Here is a 26,506-nt window from a genome sequence, read left to right as displayed (position 1 = left end):
TGTGACTGGGAGGGGGGGGGTGATCGGGGGGTGACAGTGTGCCTATGTGTACCTACATGTCAGTGTAGTGTTGGTGCACTTACTTTCAGTGTTCTCCTCGCAGTCCGCCCCAAGGAGAATGACATCACTTCCTCCCTGCCTGTGGTTACTATACACAGCGGGGGGAAGCTTCTCATTCGCCAGGAGCGATTGAGAGAGGATGACCAGAAACCAACGGCCATCCCCTCATCCTGGATCGCTCCTGCAGCGAAACGGACCGCCGCATCCAGCGGAGGGGGTCCGATCGGACCCCCCACCCGCTGGAAGGCGAGCACGTACATGTACGTGCTTGTGCCTGTCGATGCCATTGCGCCGACGTACATTGCCATGCGGCTGTCCTTAAGTGGATAAATATCATTTTTCTAGCTGTACAGTACAAGACACAGCATCTTTAGTCTTCAAACCGATATTAAACCCAAACCCAAAAATGTAATATATTGCAGCTTACCACGCATTCGATTCGGTGGATGCATTTGTTTTCTTTTGTTAGGCTTTTCCCCTCGGTTTTCACCAGTTTCTGGCCAGTAAGAAACCTCCTGTGTTACAGTACCCCTACTATGAATAAAGGAGCACAGGGAGCAACTTCTGGTAGTAACATTTTCAGTATGGGGAGAGGGGAGTGGAACAAATTGCAGATGAACTCCAGGCAACAATTTTAAAACAGTTACAGCAAACAGTTTTTTTTCCCTTTTGGAATAAATGTTTTACATAAATAAATTGATAAAACCAATCATTGTAAGCACCCCTGTCAGTGTTAAATGGTTTGTCTCTACCCTGTAACTGATACATATGCAGGAGAGCTTTTTCTTTTGAGAAGAAAGAAGGCCCCCCAAAAAATGAAACTAGAACAGCCACCAAATCTAAGAATTAGTAAGGTGCAATATAATAAATGTTTACTTTTGGGTTTAATACCCCTTTAACAATGGGTTATATGTAGCTACCATCAGGTGATTGGACACTGGCAAAACATAAATCTGCAGGGACAGTTCCCTACGTAGCCCAGAAAGCTGCAGGGACATGCCCCTGTGTATCCCCTCTCATTGCCAGCTAGCTGTTTTGTTTTGTTTTTTGTCAAATGTGAAGAGCAAATCCAAGAAGCGGTCTGGGCCTCTTATTCCTAATGGTCAGCATCTGATGTGGTAAGTGCTGGCATAAGCTTGTTCTTATGCTGTCCAGAGTGCCAGTACCTCCATATCCAGGTTTTAGGTGCTGTGCAGGTTGCATAGGTGAAGCCTGCAAGGGTAAAAATGGCCTTGAAGAGGAGATGTCACATACCAGGACCGCCAATGAAGTTTACATTTGGCACAATTTTTGTGAGGGGGTGTGGGCTACTGTGACTGTGCAGCCTCATGATAGGGCGCTCCACTGTAGATGCCCAGCCGCAGGTCATGGCATGCTACTACATCTGTGTGACCCTGCTCCCAGTTAGTCTAGTGGGCATGCACGTCTCACTTCTTTTATTTCCCTAGCGAACTTCCAGCAGGAAACAGCGGTTTCCAACTTCTGCTCCTAGGGTTCCTGGGTTCTTCAACAGACTACAGTGCCTGGCTAACCCACAAAAACACTGAGTCCCATGTTTCTGTTATCTGATCTGATTAAACACTGTAATCAGCCTCAGTAGACAATATCTCAGCAGATTTTAAAAAATGTCATTAATCGAAACAGCCAAACTTGGCATTTTGAATGCTTTTAAGTGCAAAGGAGGGATCTGGGGTCTTATAGACCCCAGATCGATCCACAAAAATACCTCACATGTGACTATTATGCCGCGTACACACGACCAAAGTTTTCGATGGACTTGGTCCGGCGGCCTGGAATCCGTCAGACAATTCAATTGTGTGTGGGCTCCAGCTGACTTTTTTTTCCCGAATCTAGAAATAAAACTTGCTTCAAATCTTTCCGACGGACTAGAGTCTGGTCGTCTGTGTGCTAGTCCGATGGACTAAAACCGACGCTAGGGCAGCTATTGGCTACTGGCTATGAACTTCCTTATTCTACATCATCACGTTCAAATCTTTTGGACTTTTGGAGTGATCGTGTGTGGCCAAGTCCGTTTGTTTGAAAGTCCGGCGGACCTCAGCTGCAAAGTCCATCGGATTGTCCGCCGGACCACGTCCGTCAAAAAGTCCGGTCGTGTGTACGTGGCATAACTGTCATAAGGGATGTTTACTTTCCTTGTGACAGCAATAAAAATAATAAAAACATTTTTTAAAGGGACAGTACAAAAAAAATAAAAATAAGAGAAAAAAAATGTTCCATGCTCGCGGGCCAAAGTAAACACATACGTAAGTTGCGCCGGCAAATGTAAACAGTGTTTAAACCACACATATGAGGAATGGCTGTGATCATGAGACAATAATTCAAGTACAAGACCTCCTCTGTAACTTTAAACAGGTACCCATTAAAAATCTCCATAGGTGATGTTTTAAAGATTTTTAAGTACCGTAGTTATCTATAAGTATACGGTATAGGTACCTATACCGTAGGTATCTATTTACTTGGTGTAACATCATCATCTTTCACATTATACAAATAATTGGGCTAACTTTACTGTTTTTTTTTTTTTATTGCCTGAAGTGTATTTAAAAAAATAAATAAATTGCATATGAAAGACCGTGGCGCAAATACAGTGTGACATAAAATATTGCAATGACCACCATTTTATACTCTACGGTCTCTGTTAAAAAAATGGCCATAAATTTTCCCTCATTGTGATTTTATTTTTTTATTTCCAGTGTTATCAAGAATGTTCCTATTTTTATTGTTACCCCGCTGTCGCTGATCTGGATAGCAGTAAATTGCAGCCCTTGGTAGAGTTTGCTGTGTAAACTATTAACTGTGATTTCAGTGACTATTGGCAACAATTGTCCCACCGGCTGCATTACAATAAATGCAAATACCAGGAAATAACTGTGTTTGCCTCCATGACACTTTTAAACAGCTCAAAGTGTTCTTATGTGTCTTATGCAGGGTATACACACCAGGCTGGACCAATGTAACTGTAAAAATGACATACCTAGACTTCAGCTTTAAAACTTTCTGACTGCTAAAAAGAAAAATGCCAACCCTATCACTTACAAGGGGAGGCATTTTTGTTGTCGCTTTTGTTAATCCTCCCCGGCTTATCCCTAATTATGCCTTTACTTTTTTTCCCTCTTTGCTACTCGGCTCAGAAATCAGTGTGGGAGTATTGTGATATATGATATAGCACATTGCTAAGTTAGCACTAACCTAGCATTCTCTAATTCTTTGAACACAAGAAGAATGTCCGGTCACAGCTAACCACTTGCAAGAATGTGTCAAAGGATTTTGTTACCAGGGTAGTTTGTGTAAGGCTGTGTGTTGGTTGGTCATTAACAGAAAAAATTTCTACAATGAAAGGAACCGTAACTATACTCCATTTTAAGGATGCTTAGGCTATCAGTCCTTTTTTTTCACATTTATTATTGAAACTTTGATCACCAATATTCACCCAATATTTATTGGTGCATAAGCTCAGTGAACAGGGGTGGACTGACAACTCATGGGGCCCCCGGGAAATAGGAGATTATGGGACCCCCAGGCAATCAGAGATTATGGGGCCACATAGTATACACAAACACACACAGACACAGTATACACAGACATGTTTCTATTGGCTGAGAAGGTACTGGAGAGGTGGAGCAGCTATAATCTCTGGATTTTTAGACCAAAAGGATGTCGGTAAGGGACATTTCAGAGACAGATGTAAAAAAAAAAACACAAATTTTTACATACTGTCCCTGGTTTTACTGAGGCTGGCAAACCTAATGGGGCTCCCTAGTGGCATGGGGCCCTCGGGCAGTGCCCGAGTGGCCCAATGGTCAGTCCGCCCCTGCCAGTGAACCATATACCTGGGGAACTAAACGCTGCCATAAATCCTCAAAGCAACCAACCATGTTTTGTCCTTTAGCCCTCACCCACACTTATGTGACACAAAAACACATGTGATATGACATTAAAACTCGTTATAATATGGCAACTGAACTGCATCGCCATTCATTCTAAATGACACCTAAATGGCACCAGTCAGTATATGTGTACTAAATTGCATCACAATGCATGGCTATTTATAAAGAAAGGGTTGCTCATTTTTTCGTGCATAGGACAGCTATTTTAAATGAATCAGCTTCCCTAATCACAACACACCTAAATGCACAAAAATACAGGCACACTATCGCATAGGTGTGAAGAGGGGCTTGGGTTAGATTCACATTTTGTATTGTGAAAGTGATCTTATTTATTAATTTTGTAAAGGGCAGTGCATGCTGATTAGCTGTATAGACCCCACAAGGGACAATACCTATATGGATGCAGTATATCCCCCCTGTTTTGTCTAGCAGCCCACAAATATATTGGTTGGCTAAAGACTGCCTAATGAAATGGACCTAGAATGTGGGTAAGAGTGTAATCACCATACAGTGTAGTAAAATGTTGCATTTACAGACATTTCTCCTAATTTTCTGTTCTTTTCACAACTATCACATGAACAGATAAAAGAGTACATTTCTCCAATGGGGACAAAAAGCCATAAAAAAAGTGACAGATATCATATTTTTCCACTAAAAATAGAAGTACATTATTATTGCTGGGTTTGTACATGTTTGTCCCAATGCCCGCTTAAAGGAATAGGAAGTAGAAATGTACCCAGCAGGTATACAGTGCATCAATCACTCAGGATATTTGTTAGAGCAGTGGTCTCCAAAATGCAGTCCAGGCGCCAAATTTGCTAGCTTTTATGTGGCCCTTGGAGCACTATTTAATCTACTGATACCAACAATGGGGCATACTCCTCTCTCCTAGATTGTAAGCTCTAACGAGCAGGGCCCTCTGATTCCTCCTTTATTGCATTGTATTGTAACAGTACTGTCTGCCCTCATGTTGTAAAGCACTGTGCAAACTGTTGGCGCTATTTAAATCCTGTATAATAATGATAATAATAATAATTCCCTCCACTAACCCCAAGGAAGTGGCATAATTCTTCCCAAGGACTCCAATGATGGGGCACAATTTCTCTCAATGATAACAATGGCACCTAATGACACCAATGAAGGGCCAAAATTCTTCCCAAAGACACCACTGATGAGGCACTACTCCCATTGAAACAAACGATGGGGCACTATTCCTCCCACTGGCGTTGGGACCTTTTCTACTCCCAATGAACACAATAAGCCCCCCTAAAGCATAAAATACAGTAAAATGGTCATTTATTTAGAAAGCTTGGAGACCCCTGTGTTAGACATTAGTGAACAAAGTCATCTTTATGTGAACTAATGTAAAGTGTTCAAAAAAAGGCATAAGCCCCCATTTAAAATAAATAAATAAATGCGCCTACTTGATTAATAAAGAAATGTGCATGCATTATTATTATTTGCTTTATTTTTTTTGCATTTAATTCTGCAAAGTATCAAAATGTCAATCAGTGGGCCGCGGATGCAGTGCTCTGACTCCTGCAGACTATTCCACCAGCCACAGGTCCATACTGAGGTATGTCCCTTCAGTTATGGGCCTATAGGAAATATCAATGGACATCACCGCACTTGTGCTCTGTTGAGAACTATGAGTCCCTCTACCACAGTGGCATATGGGACTTGAATTATTTTTTTTTTAAATGATGCTATGCATGGCTGCACTGAATTAAAATAGTGACAGGATGGTGCAAGGAAACATGCCACTGGATTCTGTAAGCAAGCGAAGCAGACCGTGACCATGTTTCATATTATTTCCTGGACCAGAATGGTGGCTGGATGTGGAGCCAAAGCTAATAAAACAAGAAAAAAACAAGAAAAACAAAAACAAATACCCCCCCCCCCCAAAAAAAAAGAATGGCATGGGGGGGGGGGGGGCACACATATATGTGCATTATATTTTAAACTATACTATGCAATAAAATGATTCTGAATTCATTAACTACAGATGTAATTTTAGCTCATTAACCTGTATTGTACATGTATACATAAAAGTATGTCCTTTTGTGTGTGACAATGACCATTGCTATAGAGTTGGCAAGCCAGCATGCAGTTAATAAAACCAGCTAGTTAATAATTACTCCAGATAAAAGTATGTCAAGGGCGCTCAGAATGTCAGGACCAGGCAGATAGTGTCTTTATTGAACGGATGAAGTGGTCTTCAAACACTTAGGGCTGCACTCAAAGAGAGAAGCAATCTCTAATAGAAAACAGATGAAAGAAAAAAGGCGACTCTAAGTAAAGAATTAAAACTTTTAATATCCCCAAACAAGATTAAAAACACTTACATAATCAAGGATAAGAAGAGGCATAACATGGATGTATGAAGCAGGTGATCCGGCATCAGGAGGTCCCAGTGTATCATCACAGCTTTCCAGGGGTAACGATATGCAGCAGTAGAAGGTGCCAGGATAACCAGTAGGTGAACACCCCGGGCTCTGGAAACACTGGTGAAGCAATCGTGCCGTCTGAGTCAGCGTGGAGCATGAATCCTGGAAATGGCGTCAGCGGAAGTGGATGACAACCAGCATGGGCCGCAAACAGGAAATATGACATCAAAATGGGACGCTTTTCAGAAGTACTGATTGGTTCCTTCTGTATGCCATTGACAGACAAATATGTTATTAAAATGGGACGCATTTCGGAACTGCTGATTGGTTCCTTCTTCAAGCCAATGACAGTGTCATTGGCTTGAAGAAGGAACCAATCAGTAGTTCCGAAATGCGTCCCATTTTGATGACATATTTCCTGTTTGCGGTCCATACTGGTTGTCATCCCCTCCCGCTGATGCCATTTCCGGGATTCATGCTCCACGCTGACTCAGACGACGCGATTGCTTCATCAGTGTTCCCAGAGCCTGGGGTGTTCACCTGCTGGTTATCCTGGGACCTTCTGCTGCTGTTGGATCACCTGCTTCATACATCCATGTTATGCCTCTTCTTATCCTTGATTCTGTAAGTGTTTTTAATCTTGTTTGGGGATATTAAAAGTTTTAATTCTGCACCTAGAGGCGCCTTTTTTCCTTTCATCAGTTAATAATTACTGAAGTTTGAGCACTTGGGACAAAAATTGATAACTGATCTAGACCTGAAACCCTTGACTCACTGAGTTACTGCAAAAATAGGAATATAAAAAAGGTATCAAAAATATTTTCCTATGATATATATATATATATATATATATATTTTTTTTTTTTTTTTTTCATTAAAACATTTAGAGTAACTATGTTTCCCTGTGGTTTTATTCAATCCTTTTGTATTTTCACATGTTGGAGAGAATTAAATAAGGATGGTTTGTTTTAGTAACAGCCTCCAAGCCCGGTAACCAGGGACACAGTGTTTAGTGAATGGACTGGGATACAGAGACTGAGGTTTTGTCATACTTTGCTCTGAGTTTTCTGAATAGGAGGCAGGCAGAGCAGTCACCTAAAATACTGCTGGTGACAACTTCTGAATGTGATTTTCACTAATGTCCCTTGCAGAAATCCTGCTTTCTAGGGTTCAACTTTCATTTATCCCCTGACAGAACTCGTCCTGGGATTTAAAGTGCTGTTATAAAATCAGCCACAGGAAATTTCATAAACCAATAGTGTATTTGTGGTGAGTGCACATTTAAGTTAATATGATATATTTTTATTATATTACCTTAAAATGACAATAAACTAAAGTGGTTTAAAAAAAAAAAAAATAGAGTATGTATTCTTAACTCAAAAGCAGTGGCGTAGCGTGGGTTGTCAGCACCCAGGGCAAGGCAAATAATTTGTGCCCCCTAACTTGCAGACTTTTAGCACTCCCTTAGTCCCTTCCAATACAATAGTATTGACCTACCCGATTCCTATACTGACCACTACACTACACTGTCCATTATACCATACTGTTCACTACACTGACCACTATACCATACTGTCCACTACACTACACTGACCACTATACTACACTGACCACTATACTGTCTACTACACTATACTGATCACTACACTGCACTAACCACTATACTGTCCACTACACTATACTGACCACTACACTATAATGTCCACTACACTACACCGTCCACTATATTTTCCACTATACTAAGCTGTACTGTCCACTACACTGACCACTATACTATGCTATACTGTTCACTGCGCTATATTGTCCACTGCGCTACACTGTCCACTACACTAAATGCTATACTGTCTACTATGCTATACTATCCACTACGCTATACTGACCACTACACTATACTGACTGCTATGCTATACTGTCCACTGCACTATACTGTCCACTGCACTATACTGCCCACTATACTACACTGACCACTACACTATACTGACCACAATACTGACCACTATACTGTCCTGCCTAAAGTCTTCATATACTGACATATACGGTGCTTCCCCCCCCAGTCCATCCATTCCTCACCTTCTTGTCCCTTTGAAGACAGTGGCTAAATTTTTTTCTATGTTCATTCATGGTAAGAGCGTGGCCACCCTCTCTTGCTCATTTCCGAGATAGACTATGGAATTTGTAGTGTGCATAGAGCAACGCACATGACTACAACTAACATACCCTGCTCATTCCAAACTGATGGAAGTGTGACGGACTGGGGTTTATATGGTCACAAAACAGACACCCCAAAGCAAAGTACATATTCGTTTTTTTTTTATATTTCTAAACATCTCCCTTCTATTCTATTAATAACCAGTAGATGGCAGAGAAGGTACACAAACAGAGTCTATATAAGGCCACACACCATGTGACTGGAAATTAAACTACTTCCAGCCATAAAGTCAGTGGTCATATCTCATGCTGTTTGTGTGATTCTTTCCAGGTATGTACTCTAAATTGTTCCTAATCTGTATTAACCTGTGATAGAAAGATTCCTAAACATCTTGAGCAGATGCAGAAAAAGTCTCAGCAGATTTTATGCTATAGTTTTGCTGTAATTAGAAGTTTAGAACAGCATGTGTCAGAAACAAGTGAAAAGTGCATAAGAACATGAAAATACTGCATTAGTCAGAACAAATGTCTATTATAAGCACTAAACCATTCTAAATAGGTATATTTAAACCTGATTTATTGAAAATGGCATAGATTTATAGAAGCACATGTTTTCTGTTATTTAATATAGAAAAAACCTATTGTATGTAAAGCTTATGTATTGCATCATACAGACATGCAATGTGCACCATCTAGTGGTTAAAAAAGAGTACTACCATGAAAATATTTGTATTAAAGCAATGCATTGCTAGTATGATTATTGCACACTTAAAGTGTACCAGAGAGATAAAGATAATTATCTATAACACTGAATAACAAGGATATATGTTATTAAAATATAGTAATGTTCATTGTTATAACTACGTTTTAAAATACTTTAGTTAAAATCTGTATTATATATATTGTTAATGGTTATAAACATGTGACTATAAAAATGTAAAAGATGTATTGTTATGTAAAAATTAAACTACTTCCAGCCATAAAGTCAGTGGTCATATCTCATGCTGTTTGTGTGATTCTTTCCAGTCCACGCCAAGCTGATCACCTTATCTCATCGCGTCTACAATCATCGGCTCTCTTAATTCACATTTTGAGGCCGGTAACATTTTGGGGGCTCGTGTGCCGGGATTCGTTGTGTTACCAGTGAGAAGGAAGTGTGAGACAAGCGTGAGCCTGCTACAGAGCTACAAGGAGAGTCGTGAGTGTCGTCTGCCTCGTGAGTGCAAGTCTTCAGATTGCAACAGAGATGGCGTCTCCTCGTCGTGCGCTGATGTGGGATATCCAGAAACAAATTCATCTGCTTAATGAAGAACAGCTGCATAGCCTCGCTATTACGCTGGAAGATGAAAGAGACGTGGACGTTCCATCAGTGACTGGTACCAACGAAATGGAACTTGTTGACTTTATTAAAGACTACTTGAGAAGTGATCAGCTGGAAAAGTTGGAAGATCAAGGTATGTCTTACCTACTCATCATCCAAGACAAGATCAATGAACTAAAACTTAACAAGGAAAGTACAACTGTGGACATTGCAACCGCTGCAAAAAAAATAAGTAGTGGAACTGCAAGGACTGAATAGGTATCGGAGGTGGTGAGATTAACTGATGTTGTTGCTTTATTGCCACGTAGAGAATTTAAAATGCATGGTGGTGTAATTTCAGATCATGGTTCGGACATGAGTTACAGTAGTGTGTGCAGACAAATTGACGAGGGTCTAACAGAAAAATTCCCTGAATCTGAAATTATACGCACAGTGTTGAGAATAATCAAACCTGGTAATTTTAAAGATATGTTGACTGACAAAGATGATCTTACTGTTGCTGAATTGAAAAGGTTTTTGAAGTCACATATGAGAGAACGAAGTGGTAATGAGTTATTGCAGGACCTTAGCAATGCTACCCAGCAAGAAAGAGAAACAGCACAACAATTTGTTTACAGGCTAGTGGGGTTAAAACAAAAAGTTCTGTCTACATCACAACATGATAGGCGAGAGCTTAGCTATGACAAAAAACTGGTGCAAGCCATATTCCTTCATACACTCTATCAGGGACTAAATGAGAAAAATTCTAATGTTAGACGAGATATCAAGCCTTATGTGTCTGATTTGACAGTAACGGATGACTTTATCATAGAGAAAGTCACCAGATCAGTTGATGAGGAAACAGAAAGGCAGAGACGCTTAAACAGTGCTCCTAAACATAAACCTATTACTGTTCATTCATCACAGACACCAGGTAATAGTGAAAAAGACACCTTCCAAAAGAGAGTTGAGGGAGATGTTAAAGCAAATCACACTGCATTAATGGAACTAACAACACAGGTCTCTGCTCTCACAAAGAACCTGGAAAAGATGATGAAGCAAACTCCTATTGTTGGAAACCAAATGACTAAGCCACTAACCAATGTTCAAGTTCCAGATACAACTCACTGCAAGCCCAGGTGTGATGATTGCATTAAACGAGAGAGTCAGAACTGCTACCATTGTTTCTACTGTGGTTGGACAGGACACAGAGTGGTTGATTGCTTGAAGAAAAGAAGGCAGTCGGGAAACGACAGACGGTCACTGGGAAAGGGACAACCAGTGACCACCTCAAATGATCTGTCCCATGCTAAGGTAAACAGGGTATTCACCCACCGGTCAACTAGAACACTCCCAAAAGAGAATGGATTCTCCAAACAACACGTAGCACAATTAATTGGAGGAAAATGCCTACTGTCATGTCAGATGAATGGTGTACCGGTTGACATGTTGATGGATACAGGAGCTCAGGTCAGCATTGTCGGGAAGGCATGGTTAGAAAAGTTTCTACCCAGCGTCTCCATTAGGCACATACAAGATTTACTTTGTGATGACAACTTATCCATTACAGCTGCAAATGGTTCTATCATTCCATTCATCGGATGGATGGAAGACTGCCTGGAATTCGAAAGTAGTGGACATGGAAACTTAGCCATTTATGTGCCAATGCTGGTGAGTGACTGCTGTAATGACAATCCAATTCTTGGGTTTAATGTTATCGAAGAATTGATCAGAGAAAACCGTGACCGACCAAACAGCACCCAAAACCTGACTATCTTGCTGAGTGAAGCTATGAAAGTAAGACAGAGTGTAGCGAATAACATTGTCAATGCTGTCAGTCAAGCAACTGACCCAGGAGAAATATTCAATAGTCGTATGGTCAAAGTGGGGAAGAAGGGACTCCAGATTAAAGGAGGCGAGCTCTGTGAAGTCAAATGCAGAATTAGAGCGTGGCCGAAAGGAGGAATCATGTCATTTGAACCACTTCCCGAATATCCAGTTGAGGAAGGACTTGAACTATTTCCTTCAGTGGTAGATGTGCCAGATGGGTTCTCTAAACTGGTGAAGATACCTATACTGAACCGTGCTCAACATGACATCTACCTTCCACCCAGAACAGTATTGGGTACCATTTCTCCAGCAGCTGAGATTCTACCATTGTCTCCAAACAAAGACGATGGAAAGGGAATTGACCAGAAGAAAAGGGTGTTTCATGTAAACCAGTTGAATCAAGTGGACACTGGAAATCAGCTACCCACTAACAAATCTGTTAAGTGGCACCCACCTGTCAATTTGGAAGGTCTCTCAGAAGAAGAACAGGAGATAGCGAGACAAATGTTATATGATGAATCAGATGTCTTTGCTCGAGATGAGGGAGACATAGGATGCATCCCTAACCTGAAACTGAGGATAAATCTGAAAGATGAAACTCCTGTCCAGAAATGCTACAATTCGATACCGAAACCCCTATACAAAGAAGTGAAAGAATATATCCAAAACCTTCTTGACCGAGGTTGGGTAACAAAATCTTCTTCCGCATACTCATCACCAGTTGTTTGTGTTCGAAAGAAGGACAGTAGCCTACGACTATGTGTTGACTTTAGGGAGTTAAACCGAAAGACTATCCCAGATAGACATCCACTACCCAGAATACAAGATCTGCTGGATAGCTTAGGAGGATTTACGTGGTTCTCAATCCTGGACCAGGGTAGTGCGTATCATCAAGGCTTTGTGCATGAAGAGTCCAGACATCTGACGGCTTTCAGCACCCCCTGGGGACTCCTGGAGTGGAACCGTATTCCATTTGGATTAACAAATGCCCCAGCAGCTTTTCAGAGATGCATGGAGAATGTATTAGAGGGCATCAGAGACAAATGTTGTTCTCCATACTTGGATGACGTACTTTGCTACTCCAAAACTTTTCAGGTGCATGTCAATGATATTAGGCAAGTGCTTAGTCGAATGCGTGAGCATGGTATCAAACTTAGACCGAAGAAGTGTGAACTCTTTAAACGACAGATTCGATACCTTGGACGAATGGTGTCAGAAGAAGGCATAAAAATTGACCCAAAAGATCTTGAAGCGGTATTACATTTGAAAAGGAAAGAACCAAAAACAGTGGGAGGGGTCAGATCTTTGTTAGGATTCCTGAGCTACTACAGGTCCTTCATTCAAGATTTCTCTCGAATTGCTAAACCACTGTATGAACTTTTGCAGAACACTGAGAAAGAATCTGCTACATACATCCCCAAAAACAATCGGAGGGAATCTATAAAGAAAAACGGGAACAAAGCACAAGTGCCATCTAAAACACTGATTCAATGGACACCCAAACATCAAGCTGTAGTATCCAGACTGGTGGACATGCTAACCAATCCACCAATTCTAGCATACCCTGATTTTGATTTACCCTTCGTCTTACACACTGATGCTTCCAATGAAGGCCTAGGTGCTGTACTATACCAACGACAAGGAGAAAAACTTTGTGTTATTGGGTTTGGCTCCAGAACATTGACTCCAGCAGAGCGCAATTACCATCTTCACTCTGGTAAACTTGAGTTTTTAGCTCTCAAGTGGGCAGTCTGTGACAAATTCAGAGATTACTTGTACTACGCTCCAACATTCACCGTTTACACAGACAACAACCCATTGACATATGTATTGAGTACTGCCAGACTGAATGCTGTGGGTCATCGCTGGGTTGGCGAGTTGGCTGATTTCCACTTCGATATCAAGTACAGGCCAGGTAAACAGAATGCAGACGCAGATACACTGTCACGATTTCCGGTGGAACTCATGAAGAATCTGAGTGAGTACACAGAGCTTGTACCATCTGAGGTTGTGTCAGCTATGTGGCAAGGGAGCAAAGCTGTTGACGAAGAAGAGGCATTATGGGTGGCTTCATTGACTCTTCACTCAGAAAGTGATGTGGCCGAAGAATTGCTGAAAGGACAGACAATCTGCCCAATGACTCAGGAGAATATCAGAGCATTACAACAAGACGATACCAACATTAGAGAAGTGGTCTGGCTTAAGGAGAACGACTGGATTCCAAACCACAAAGAAAAGGAGAGTATGACCAGCAAAACAAGACGTTTGATACATGAATGGAATAAACTCAGAGTCGATGAAGGAATCCTCTACCGACACTCTGGAACCCGAAAACAGCTAGTTCTACCAGAAAAGTTAAAACCATTGGTCTTAAGAAATCTTCATGATGACATGGGTCACATTGGTACTGACAAGGTAACCCACCTAGCACGTGAACGATTTTACTGGCCATTTATGCAAAAAGACATTGATGAATATGTGCTGAAGAAGTGCAGCTGCATCAAACAAAAGCGTCCAAATATCACCGAAAGAGCACCTATGGGTTCGATTACTACCAGTTCACCTTTGGAGTTAGTATCCATTGATTATCTTCACTTGGAGAAAAGCAAAGGAGGATATGAGTATATACTTGTAATAGTTGACCATTTCACACGCTTTGCACAAGCGTATCCAACTAAGAACAAATCTGGAAAAACGGCGGCAGAAAAGATCTTTCAAGATTTCATACCACGTTTTGGCTATCCAGAGAAACTCCACCATGACCAAGGAAGAGAATTTGAAAACAACTTATTTCAGACATTGCAACGATTGGCAGGGATTTCTCATTCAAGAACTACTCCATACCATCCACAGGGTAACCCAGTGGAGAGACTGAACCGTACTTTGTTACAGATGCTTCGCACCTTAGAGGAAGAGAAAAAGTCAGATTGGAAAGAACATCTTCCACATATGGTTCATGCATACAATTGCACCAGGCATGAAGCCACAGGATACTCGCCATTCTTTCTATTGTATGGAAGATCTCCTCGTTTGCCAATTGACCTAATGCTCAACCTAAATTTGGAAAAGGAATCAGAAAGTCAACCAACATTTACTCAGAAATGGGCATCTAGAATGCAAGAAGCTTACAAAATCGCATCCGAGAATAGCAAAAAATCATCTGCTAAAGGGAAGAAGTACTATGACAAAAAGATAAAAGGAGCACCTCTTCAACCGGGTGATCGGGTCTTAGTACGAAATCTCTCTGAAAGAGGAGGACCTGGTAAACTTTGTTCATACTGGGAAGAATCAGTACACAAAGTGGTAGAAAGAATCAAAGATGGGCCTGTGTACAAAATTCAGCCTGAAAGTGATAAAAAGACTATTCGAGTACTGCACAGAAATCTTTTACTACCAGTAAATGACCTACCAATTGAAGGACACATTCCAAGAGTACCGATGAAACAAAGACAATCAAGTAACAGAAAGGATACCAGAATGGATGTGGACCAGGAGGAGGAATGTTCAGATGAAGAAAGATGGTATTATCCTTATATACCAGAGACTACAGAAAGTCATGATTGTGTTGTGTCTCAACCAAACTCTCAAAACGTACAGAAAATTCCATTAAGAGTTTCTGCTGAAGAGTTCTATCCTACAACTACCACACCCAATCTTGAACAAGAACAAAATGATGGAACAGTAGTTGGCGACCAAATCTGGGCTACAGATATGGTGGGACTAGACACTGCAGAATTACCCTCATTAAGTCAAGACTTACCTGTGAACCAAGATATGCAAATGGAAAATGATGTTGATGGAGAAGACTCAACTCCTGTCAGAAGATCTACCAGACAAGTTAAGCCTAAAGAGATCTTTACATATGACACACTAGGTCAGCCAAGATACATACCAAGTCAGATTCACACCATACAAACTCCTACAATGCTAGCTACTCCCAGGACATGCCAGGTAGTTAACGTAGCTCCTTGGTGGCAACAAGTACCTATTTGGGTTATTTAAATCACTAAATAGTGTTCAGATACCAATTGAGTTTAATGTCGGGAGCCATTAACTGAAGGAGGGGAGAGTGTGACGGACTGGGGTTTATATGGTCACAAAACAGACACCCCAAAGCAAAGTACATATTCGTTTTTTTTTTATATTTCTAAACATCTCCCTTCTATTCTATTAATAACCAGTAGATGGCAGAGAAGGTACACAAACAGAGTCTATATAAGGCCACACACCATGTGACTGGAAATTAAACTACTTCCAGCCATAAAGTCAGTGGTCATATCTCATGCTGTTTGTGTGATTCTTTCCAGGTATGTACTCTAAATTGTTCCTAATCTGTATTAACCTGTGATAGAAAGATTCCTAAACATCTTGAGCAGATGCAGAAAAAGTCTCAGCAGATTTTATGCTATAGTTTTGCTGTAATTAGAAGTTTAGAACAGCATGTGTCAGAAACAAGTGAAAAGTGCATAAGAACATGAAAATACTGCATTAGTCAGAACAAATGTCTATTATAAGCACTAAACCATTCTAAATAGGTATATTTAAACCTGATTTATTGAAAATGGCATAGATTTATAGAAGCACATGTTTTCTGTTATTTAATATAGAAAAAACCTATTGTATGTAAAGCTTATGTATTGCATCATACAGACATGCAATGTGCACCATCTAGTGGTTAAAAAAGAGTACTACCATGAAAATATTTGTATTAAAGCAATGCATTGCTAGTATGATTATTGCACACTTAAAGTGTACCAGAGAGATAAAGATAATTATCTATAACACTGAATAACAAGGATATATGTTATTAAAATATAGTAATGTTCATTGTTATAACTACGTTTTAAAATACTTTAGTTAAAATCTGTATTATATATATTGTTAATGGTTATAAACATGTGACTATAAAAATGTAAAAGATGTATTGTTATGTAAAAATTAAACTACTTCCAGCCATAAAGTCAGTGGTCATATCTCATGCTGTTTGTGTGATTCTTTCCAGTCCACGCCAAGCTGATCACCTTATCTCATCGCGTCTACAATCATCGGCTCTCTTAATTCACATTTTGAGGCCGGTAACAGAAGCAAGGGGGAAAGGAGGGGTTCAGGAGCTCAGTAAGGACATTACAATGAGGCAGAAAAACACAGTAAGAAACTATTTTAAAAAATAGATTACAGGGCCATTAAAGTGGAGTTCCACCCATATAAAAGTCAGCAGCTACAAAAAAGTGTAGCTACTGACTTTTATTAATCAGACACTCACCTGTCTTACGTTCCAGTCTCTGCGGCGCACTGTGAGGGAGGGGGGAGAGGTGATCTTCCTTCCGGCAACGCGGTGCTCTGGGAAGAAGTGGGAGCTAAAAAGAGGATACCCGCCCCCCCCCCCCCAAAAAACAATGACATGCCAAATGTGGCATGTCAGGGGGTCACCTTTACTTAAAGCGGAAGTTCCATTTTTGGGTGGAACGCCGCTTTAAGTAGTGGACATGTATGGATTATTTCTGGAGAATAAGGATATTGTTTAGTGTCACTTTAAAGCTTGACTCCAGAAAAATATGAAATTTCAACAGGTCATTCTATAGGTATGACTCTACTCCGCAGTGTTCCTTTCACTTACCTCTTCGCAGCCCATCCTACAGTGTGTCCAAAATCTAAAGTCTAGCACGCAAGTGCCAAATATCAGATGGCGTTGGCTGGTTCAATAGAAACCGGCTGAAATCCGACCCATGTGTGCTGCAGCTGGTTGGACAGAAGCCGGCCGTTCGGCTTCTTTTGAAGGGGCATGACTGAAAAATGTCTTCTGATTGGCTCCTGACTAAAGTGTTCTGGCAGGGACGCTTGCCCCCTGTCAGAATACAATAGGACAGCGGTGGAGATTGCTGTACTAACATTGCATGGTTAGTACAGCGGCTCCTCCGGGGCTGTCAGTTTTTCATTCAGCCCTACTGGGTTGAACAAAAAAAAAAAAACTAATAGTGTGTATGAGGCAGTGCCATTTTGCTCAATGAGGAATGGTAATTTCCTGCCTTGGGGATCAGCCACTTTCCCCAGCTTGTTGACTGTTAGTACTGGTCCCCTTCCTGCCTACCAATAGGAGGTGGCCATGTCCCCCAGGCAGTGACATGGACACCTAAAGAAGGACACTGACAGAGAGAAGGAGACGGCTCAGGACCTGAATATCACTGGCTTTCAGGTAAATCAAAAGAGAATTTATATATTTTTTTAATAGCGATCAGTCCGAGGAATGTGGGAGCGAGGGTGGGATGGGGTTCTGTTTTGCCCAAAGTTGCGATATAATATATATATATATATATATATATATATATTATATAGAATATATAATATATATATATACAGGTAATATATAAATATATTACCTGTCCTGCCTTGTTGCTAGGATACAAAAACCAATAGTTTTCAGTCCTGCAATGCAGGGAGTGTGCGTCCCATTGTTTTTGACGTACCATCAACAAGTCAGGAAGTGGGGGTTGCTAACTAGGGTTTTTTAGCCAGGCTTCTGAGGAGACCCACATGGCTTACAAGTAAAACAATAAAATGAATGATCATTTTACAGAGCTGTACAGATTTTTAATATTCACTAGGGACCCCCTGGTTTAGCAACTAGGGTGAACTTAGCCTTAAATAAGCCTATCAACTGAAAAAAAAAACCACATGTGCGGTCCTGTTTTGTGTATCTTGGAAGTACATCCTGGGTAATGATGAGCTGAGCATACCTGGGTTCAGTTCGAGGAGGGTTCACTTAACATTACTGAAGATGCTGAATCTGAACCCCTTTGGGAGCCAAATGTTCCAAAACAGTAGTAGACATTTTTTAGGTTAATAGGAAAGGGATTATCAAACAAATGACATGACAGATTGGACACTGGGTAACATGACCCGAAACAAAAAATAAAAGAAAAAAATTCTATTTGACAGGGAGCAGCAATTTTAGTAATGCTTAAAGCGGAACGCCACCCAAAAGGGGAAGTTCGACTTATCTGCCTCCTCCTCCCCTCTGCTGCCACATTTGGCACCGTTTGGGGAGGTGGGGGGATCGGGTAATTAGTTTTGATAGGCACCCCGCTTCCACTTCCGTAGTGAACTGAGTCAGAAGTTCCACCCCCTCCTCCTTCCCCTGCAGCCGCCCCATTCACAAAGCACAGCATGCTTTGCGCATGCACAGTAGGGAACCGGCTGTGAAGCCACAAGGCTTCACTGCCAGTTTCCCATAGTCTAGATGGCTGTGCCAGCACTCAATAGCCAATTCAAAAACCGTCTCAGGTGAGGACACCATTGGATTCCTGGACAGGTAAGTGCCCTAATATTAAAAGTCAGCAGCTATAATATTTTTTTTTCCGAAGGAGCCTGGAGCTGCTCTGTAAAAGAAAACATTAAAAATGCAAAATTTTTCTAATTGACTTTAAATAACATGTCTGGGAGATGCCCTGACTCTGCCTGTGAAACGGCACATCTGAGAGATGTATATAACCTACTACAGCAACACTGTGTACCTAAATTGCCGGCAAAATGCCAGCCACTATGCTGTTTGTGAACATTCATCCATACCAGGCCCTTATCCTAGATTAGGGTCTTATATACCAAGCCCTTCAGGTCCCCACACAAAGTCTAAAACAGACCCTTATCCAAGCATGCAGCACACTCATATATGGTCAGTGATATCACCCGGGAGACCTTGCCCCTTTGTTTATAACAGCTATCACCTGCCGGAGTGGGAATGGGTTCTTATTCTTTTGTTGGGTCAGCGGCGTGGGACATCATAATTGTCGTAGATCTACATCACTGGACAGTGTAATTAACAGGCCTTTTTTTTTTTTTAATGAAAATACTTTACTTTTTTTTGTGAATGAGTAGGGGTGCTTATTCACCCACGGGGAAAGCCATTACTTGGGGCCATGTCCTCTATGAAAGAAAGTGTGACAGGAAGTTTTTATATATGTAAAAGTGTCTCTTTCAGTCATCCTTTTGCAAGACATTTTTTTACAGTTTCACCACCCTTTCCTAAAGGTAGATTTAGGCATATAGACCACATTCCACCCTTATCAAGGGATGGTGATGGAGCGACCATTGACTGCTTCAGCACCATGTGTACAAAGAGATTTTGAGCTGCACACTGTGGCATAAAAAGGATTAAATGAACCACATCCTTTCTTCCTTTAAACGCTAAATTCACCTTTTCCAGAAAATGGACTATGTAGTCAAGGAGCTCCAATAGATATTAAAAAACTGTGCAGCTTTGTAAAATATGCAGTAATTTTATTGTCATACTTGTAGGCTATTCCCCCCCCCCCCCGGCCTAAAAGCGCCCAGTTAGCAACCCCCTTCCCTTGACTTGTTGCTAAGATGGAAAAAACTGTTGGAAGCCCACAGCAAGCATAACAGACGCAAGGAACAATCGTTTTCCTGTCCTAGCAGCAAGTCAGCACATCCATTAGGGTCCCCTGCCTGCATCGACTATTTTCTGGAAAAGGTAAACTTAGCCTTTAAGGGACAGTTCACGCCATATGCAGTCCTGTGTGTTTTTTTCTGCATCAAGAACGCAGGGAAAGTAGGTTATATGGTTTCCAATGGCATAGCTCACACCGATGTGGTCAGTTCCCGGGCTTGCCAGTACCAGAAAATTTAGAACATGCTGCATTTTGCCTGCACTGGACTGTACTGGAATGCAGTAAAAATGCACCAAAAACGCACTGAACCCCAGTACAGTGAAGAAAAAAGAAGGAAAAAGCATCTGGGATGCATCCAGAAACGCACCAAAAATTCATTAAAACGCGCATGCAGAAACGCATCCGTAACAGATCTAGAGAGCATTCTTGTGGTGTGAACCAGCCCTAAGTCTGCCCATACTTGTTATCTATATGGGTACATGTTAAATCAGGTTGGTTCTTTCTTATACCACTCCCATTATAATTACTGTTTATAATTTTTTCCTTTTTTAGATTTGTATGTATTTCTGATATTGCCCTTTTTTACATTTTTATGTGGGGGATTGTCTGAATCTTACTTGAGTCCTCTATTGCCAATCTGACACAGTGGTGGTGGTAGTTGTATTACTAAATCCTTGCTCTATGTGATTTGATTTATTATGACATACTAATCTCATTTTCTAATTTTTTATAGCAACCAACTTCAGTCTTTATCTTTTATTGATGTCCACTTGTTGGCCCTATATGCTATAACAGTGATTCATTGTTGTTTGACAATCAGTGGTTAGGTGCTACACACCAAGTTTGATTTATGTTGTGCACTTGGTTACCATGACAGCAGTATTCTCTGGCTATTGTGGGCAGTGAGATGCCAGAGTTCCTCTTCCTGTATTGCTCTGACATCACTTCTGGTTTGTTCGGTTGCTATGCCAATGGAGTTAACAATGGTGATGTGCATCAGACTGCTCTAATTGTTGGTGTTTTATACATCTGCTGATTTCTAATACACTTACTATTATACTGATGTCTCCTTGTACAGTTTGCAGTGATGTATTGAGTTGCTATGATCTGATATAATATCATTACAGATTATATTTTCTTCAGTGCTTTATAAATGGTATTTATAATATACCTATGATTTATTATGCTTTAGACTAGAGTAACATCATTATTAGGACTGTTGCTATTGGTTACTGCTGTCTGAACTGATATTGTAACTACTTTAAAACATTAAAGCTGAACTAAACCCATTTATTTAACTGTTTTTCAGAACAGTTAAATTCAAGGCATGCCATTGAGTGATAACTGTTACAGTTGCTTGTGCTCTCAACCAAACTATCACGCTAGCAAATGGCTGGTATCATACTTGATGTGCAGCACCATAGCAACTGCAGACCAAAAAGAGGCTAAGATGGCAGCTTAACTGGCTGTAAAGAGTAGGATGGTTTAGTTCCACTTTAGTGTTGCAATGGTCATGTCTTGCAAAAGTTACTAAGATAAAAAGACTGCAGGTACATGTGTTCAAATCAACCCTTGTAGCCTCCTATGCTTAGGAAGTATACAAAGCCTTAAAGCAGTAGTAAACCACCATGCATTTTTTTTCAAACCTGCAAGGTAAAGTTATAAGGCGCTAGTATGCATCGCGTACTAGCACATTATGTAAAACATACTTTAAAACAAAGCTCTCCAGGGACGCGCTGTCACTGCTGACAGGGCTTCCATCTTCACCCGGTCTTCCTTCCTGGTTCACGCCCTCCTGCTGTTTAAATGGCTGCGATGACGTCACTGCTATTCACGGTCTCTGAAGGAACGGTGCTGACATGCCGTTCCTTCAGAGCGCATGTGCCAGTGATGTCACAGGCCCATTCACAAGTAAATATTTGCTAAGCGGTGAACGTTTGGGAAATATTTACTGTACAGTACCTATAGGTAAGCCTTATTATAGGTTTACTTAGAGGTAAATATCAACCATGGGGGTTTACTCCCACTTTAACTCTATGCTCTGGGGTTAAAGGGGGGGGGGGGGGGGTTTGAGACTTGAGAAGAGACTTCTGGGGAAGAAGGGGAGGATAGAGGCCCTGGCATTTCAAAGAAAACAGGGCTTAAAGTGTAGCCATTTATTTTTTATTTTTTTGCTGTCGATGAATCATTGGGGGAATTTTCTTTCTCTTTCTGTCCCAGAGAAGCAACAAGTTACATCAAATCTACCAAAGTGATGGGAATTTCCCTCTTAGACAGTTGTCCCCCTAAAAGGTGTCTCCAGTGGATGATTTCTCTAAGCCCCCATACACACGGTCGGAGATTCCGACAACCAAATCCGTCGGAGTAATTCCGATGGATTAATTCCGGAAGAGGTCCGGAAGTGATGTTGCATACACACGGTCGGACAAAGTTGTCGGAAAATACGATTGTACATAACGTGATGTCGTTATTTCGTTACGAAGGGACTACGTTCAGGCTAGTAGCCAATAGCTTTGGTCTAGGAATTTGATCTGAGCATGCGTGGCACTTTGTCCGTCGGAGTAGGCTACACATGATCGGAGTACGTCCGATCGGAGCATTTTGTCAGAAAATTTTACCGGCAAGTTGGAAAAGTTGGTCCGTCGGACATTCCAACGGAAACAGTCCGATGGAGACCACACACATTCGGAATATCCGACAAAACGGCCCGATAGGACACATTCTGTCTGAATCTCCGATCGTGTGTACAAGGGCTTTTACTTGCTCTGGAGACAAATTTTGCATTTCCCCTCTTTCCTTTTCTGTAACAATAGTCAACAGTACAAAAATAGTGGTGAATCTCCCTGGTGGGGATACAGACAGCAGACAGAAGGGGTTATTTACAAAAGGCAAATCCACTTTGCACTACAAGTGCAAACTACAAGTAAAAAGTGCACTTGAAATTGCACTGAAAGTGCACTTGGAAGTGCAGTCACTGTAGATCCGAGGGGGGCATGCAAGGAAAATAAAAAACAGCATTTTAGCTTGCACATGATTGGATGATAAAATCAGCAGAGCTTCCCCAAATTTCAGATCTATCCCTCATATTTACAGCGACCTCACTTTCAGTGCAATCTCAAGTGCACTTTGTACTTGTAGTGCAAACTGGATTTGCCTTTCGTAAATAACCCTACAGAGTCTATGGCTCCAAGGCCCCTTTCACACAGGAATCTCTAGTTCAGCCTTTCTCAACCTTTTAAAGATGGAGGAACCCTTGAAATAACTTTATGATCTTAGGGAACCCTTGCTAAAAAATTACTATATCTAAAATTCATTATACACTAGTCTAGTGTGGTCAGTGGGAAGAATGTTCCTTACACTTGTGGACATTGGGATGAATTAGCACCTTACAGATAGCTAAAAAGATCAATAGTGTCAGAGGGAACTTATCTGAGAGTCAGAAATTGCTCAATACTCAAGGAACCCCTAGAAACCTCTGTAGGAACCCTGGTTGAGAAACCCTGCTCTAGTTCATCTCAGCAGGGAATCTTAAACCAGGGTTCCATGGAACCCTTGAATTCCTCCAGAGGTTTCTAGGGGTTCCTTGAGTATTGAGCAATTTCTGACTCTCAGATACGTTCCCTCCACCATTGATCACCACTGAGTTGGATCAGAACAGAGACAGATGTCATGAATGTGACATCCATGTTCATTCTTGTTCAGTTTGTCCTCCATATTGTAATGGAGGAAAAATAGATCAATGTAATGCCTATGGGTAGCCAGATATAAAAGAATGTGTGCCGGTTTATATCTGTTTAAATCCATTCACTTCAGGTCAGCAAAATCATTTTGTTCAATCTGACAAACCTAAACAGACCTGTATGTAAACAGATGCATTTATGTTTACATCCATCCATAGGGATACATTACAGTCCATTTTTGATCCATCTAATCACAGGTCAAAAAATGAACTGACAGAATGCTCATTTTAAAAGGGGTCTTAGTGTAAACATGTCCATATGAGTAGCCAGTCTTTATTATTACAAGAAGAGAATGAACACAAACGGGGATATTTTTCAACCGTCATAAGGCAAAGCAATGCTAAACAGGAGAACTGAAATGCATCATGAGATTTATTACAGGGTTACAGCCTCAGTCATAAATTCCTCATTTGGCTGCTCTAAAGTTGACACATGCGATCGCGATAAATCTGACCCTGACCATTTCTTAATTATGGGTCCATAGGCGTGCACACAGGGTGTGCCGGATTTGCCTAGGCACTCCCCATGCCTTGCCGATTGCCCCTGCTTTCTGGAGCCCCTTGTCTCTTCCCTGCAGTGCTTCCAGCTTCCCACCAATCCCACTGACTGCTGCGGGAGATGTTTCAGAATGGAGAACAGGGGAAGGGGCCAGTAAATATTTAATTTACCAACTCCTTCATTTCCTGAATGAACACAGAGAGTGATCTGTACTGATCGCTCCTGTGTTGATTCTTATCTGAAGCAAAGTAAACTATGCTTCAATTTGTGAATGAACAGCCACTCAGCACAGAGCACTTCCCATTTGTTCACTGTCCAGTGCTGCTGAGGCTGCAGAAAAAGAAACTGGGGAATCTCTGTCCTCTCTCCCATTCTCTGTCTCAAAAGTGAGACATCAGGGGTCTGTTTAGACCTTTGACATTTCACCAAAGACCCCCAACAGAGCTCCTAAAAAAGTTGCTTTACTGACACCGTCTTCTGCTCTGCTGATATACATGTATGTGTGTTTGTGCTCTGGGGTGCACACCCTAATGCAATAAACTGTGCACACCAATGTATGGGTTGTTTTAGAGTGAAAAATCGGTTTAAGTCTAGGTTCACATATATGTAGGTTGAGGAACGCATGCTAATTGCACGCATTCTCCAACCCACATGTAAAGCTTGCTGTTCTTTTGCAGTTGCATAACGGCGTGATGCCATTATTTCTTAATGTCACCCCCATGCATCAGAAAATGTGGTGCACTTTTTAAAAAAAGAGTCAGGGACTTTTTCTCTGCATTTTCCACAGATACAGCAGCCCATTCAAATGAAAGGGCTGCTGTGCACATGCAAACGCAGCATGCAGGGCCTGCACAGAGGTGAACCTAGCCTTATCGTCAGTAATAAATCTGTCTTCAAACTGTGCAAACTGTCGCACTTTGCCAGGAATACAGAAACACAGGTCTGTAAACCAATTGCAGAGCCTGGTCTTATTGTCATACTAAATTGCTTGTTAAATGTCCTCCAAAGAATTCGAATTTTTCTGTAAATCATATGTATCTGTCCACTATAGTATGCTTTATGAATAAATATTTTTTTCTTTCATTTTAGTCATACAACGTCTTTGTGTATGGTTTCTGACATCCCAAATATAAGCTCACTATGACTGCTGAAGCTTATGTTGGTATCTGGAGGCCCCACAGACCCCGAAGGCCAATTTCGGCCCTTTACAGCAGCCCAGGACCTAAATATACATTGCCAGGGAGCACAGGTAAATGGTAAAGCTTTACAGGCTTAGTCAGACCATGTTAATTTAAAAATGTGTATCTGTCCATTATATGCCCATTTTTTTTGCAATTGCTTGTACTGACTAGAACAGACAAATATGAATCTTTAAACCTGTTGCAAACTAAGGCAACAGGTTGGTGAAATCTGGTGGTAAAACGCCACTAAAAATAGCGGTGTTTTACCGCCGACGCTATGGGCGGTGTGGTGTGAAAGGGGTCTTAAATGTTTGAAGATGATCTCAAGGCACATATAAAAAAAAACAATAAGCCAGAGTTTCCTTTAATTACACAACGGTATACAGATAAAGCAGTTCACCTTAAAAGATGGTATATACAGTGCATCATACAGAATCACAAATATAAATATAGAAAGGCATCACTAAATTGCAATAATAAATAACAACCATAAAAATCGAATTCAGGTATATGCAGTGCTATGAAAAATTATTCACACCCCTTGACATTTTCCACATTTTGTCATGTTACAACCAAAAATGTAAATGTGCTTTATTGGATTTTTATGTGATAGACCAAATGATAAAGGGTTTTCAAAACTTTTTACAAATAAATATCTGAAAAGTATGGCGTACATTTGTATTCAGCCTCTTTGAGTCAATACTTTGTAGAACCACCTTTCGCTGCAGTTACAGCTGCAAGTCTTTTGGGGATGTCTCTACCAGCTTTGCACATCTAGAAAGTGACATTTTTGCCCATTCTTCTTTGCAAAATAGCTCAAGCTCTGTCAGGTTGCATGGAGAGCGTCTGGGAACAGCAATTTCAAGTCTTGTCACAGATTCTCAATTGGATTCAGGTTTGGACCTTGACTGGGCCATTCTAACACATGAATATGCTTTTATCTATTCTAAACCATTCCATTGTAGCTCTGGTTGTATGTTTGGGGTCATTGTCTTGCTGGAAGGTGAACCTCCGCCCCAGTCTCAAGTCTTTTGCAGACTCTAATGCCC

General features: G+C 41.0%; 1 protein-coding gene across 2 annotated transcripts in view; it reads left to right on the top strand.

The window, feature by feature from the left end:
• LOC143963249 (ciliary microtubule associated protein 1A-like) overlaps positions 1 to 26,506 on the top strand; it is a 44,369-nt gene that overhangs the window by 4,587 nt on the left and 13,276 nt on the right. Inside the window, exons 1-2 of one of the 2 annotated variants that reach the window (XM_077472825.1) lie at positions 6,866 to 6,979; positions 25,366 to 25,525. In XM_077472825.1, the coding sequence (XP_077328951.1) occupies positions 25,417 to 25,525 (109 nt within the window). In that variant the 5' untranslated portion in view covers positions 6,866 to 6,979; positions 25,366 to 25,416. Of the gene's footprint in view, positions 1 to 6,865; positions 6,980 to 25,365; positions 25,526 to 26,506 lie in introns of those variants that run through there. The other variant, XM_077472824.1, reaches the window with a different exon arrangement.

Source organism: Lithobates pipiens, unplaced genomic scaffold (genome assembly GCF_037356315.1).
Source record: "Lithobates pipiens isolate NorthernLeopardFrog02 unplaced genomic scaffold, aLitPip1_a1.2 Scaffold_8, whole genome shotgun sequence".
Taxonomy (NCBI): domain Eukaryota; kingdom Metazoa; phylum Chordata; class Amphibia; order Anura; family Ranidae; genus Lithobates; species Lithobates pipiens.
This window is presented reverse-complemented; position numbering and strand designations above follow the sequence as displayed.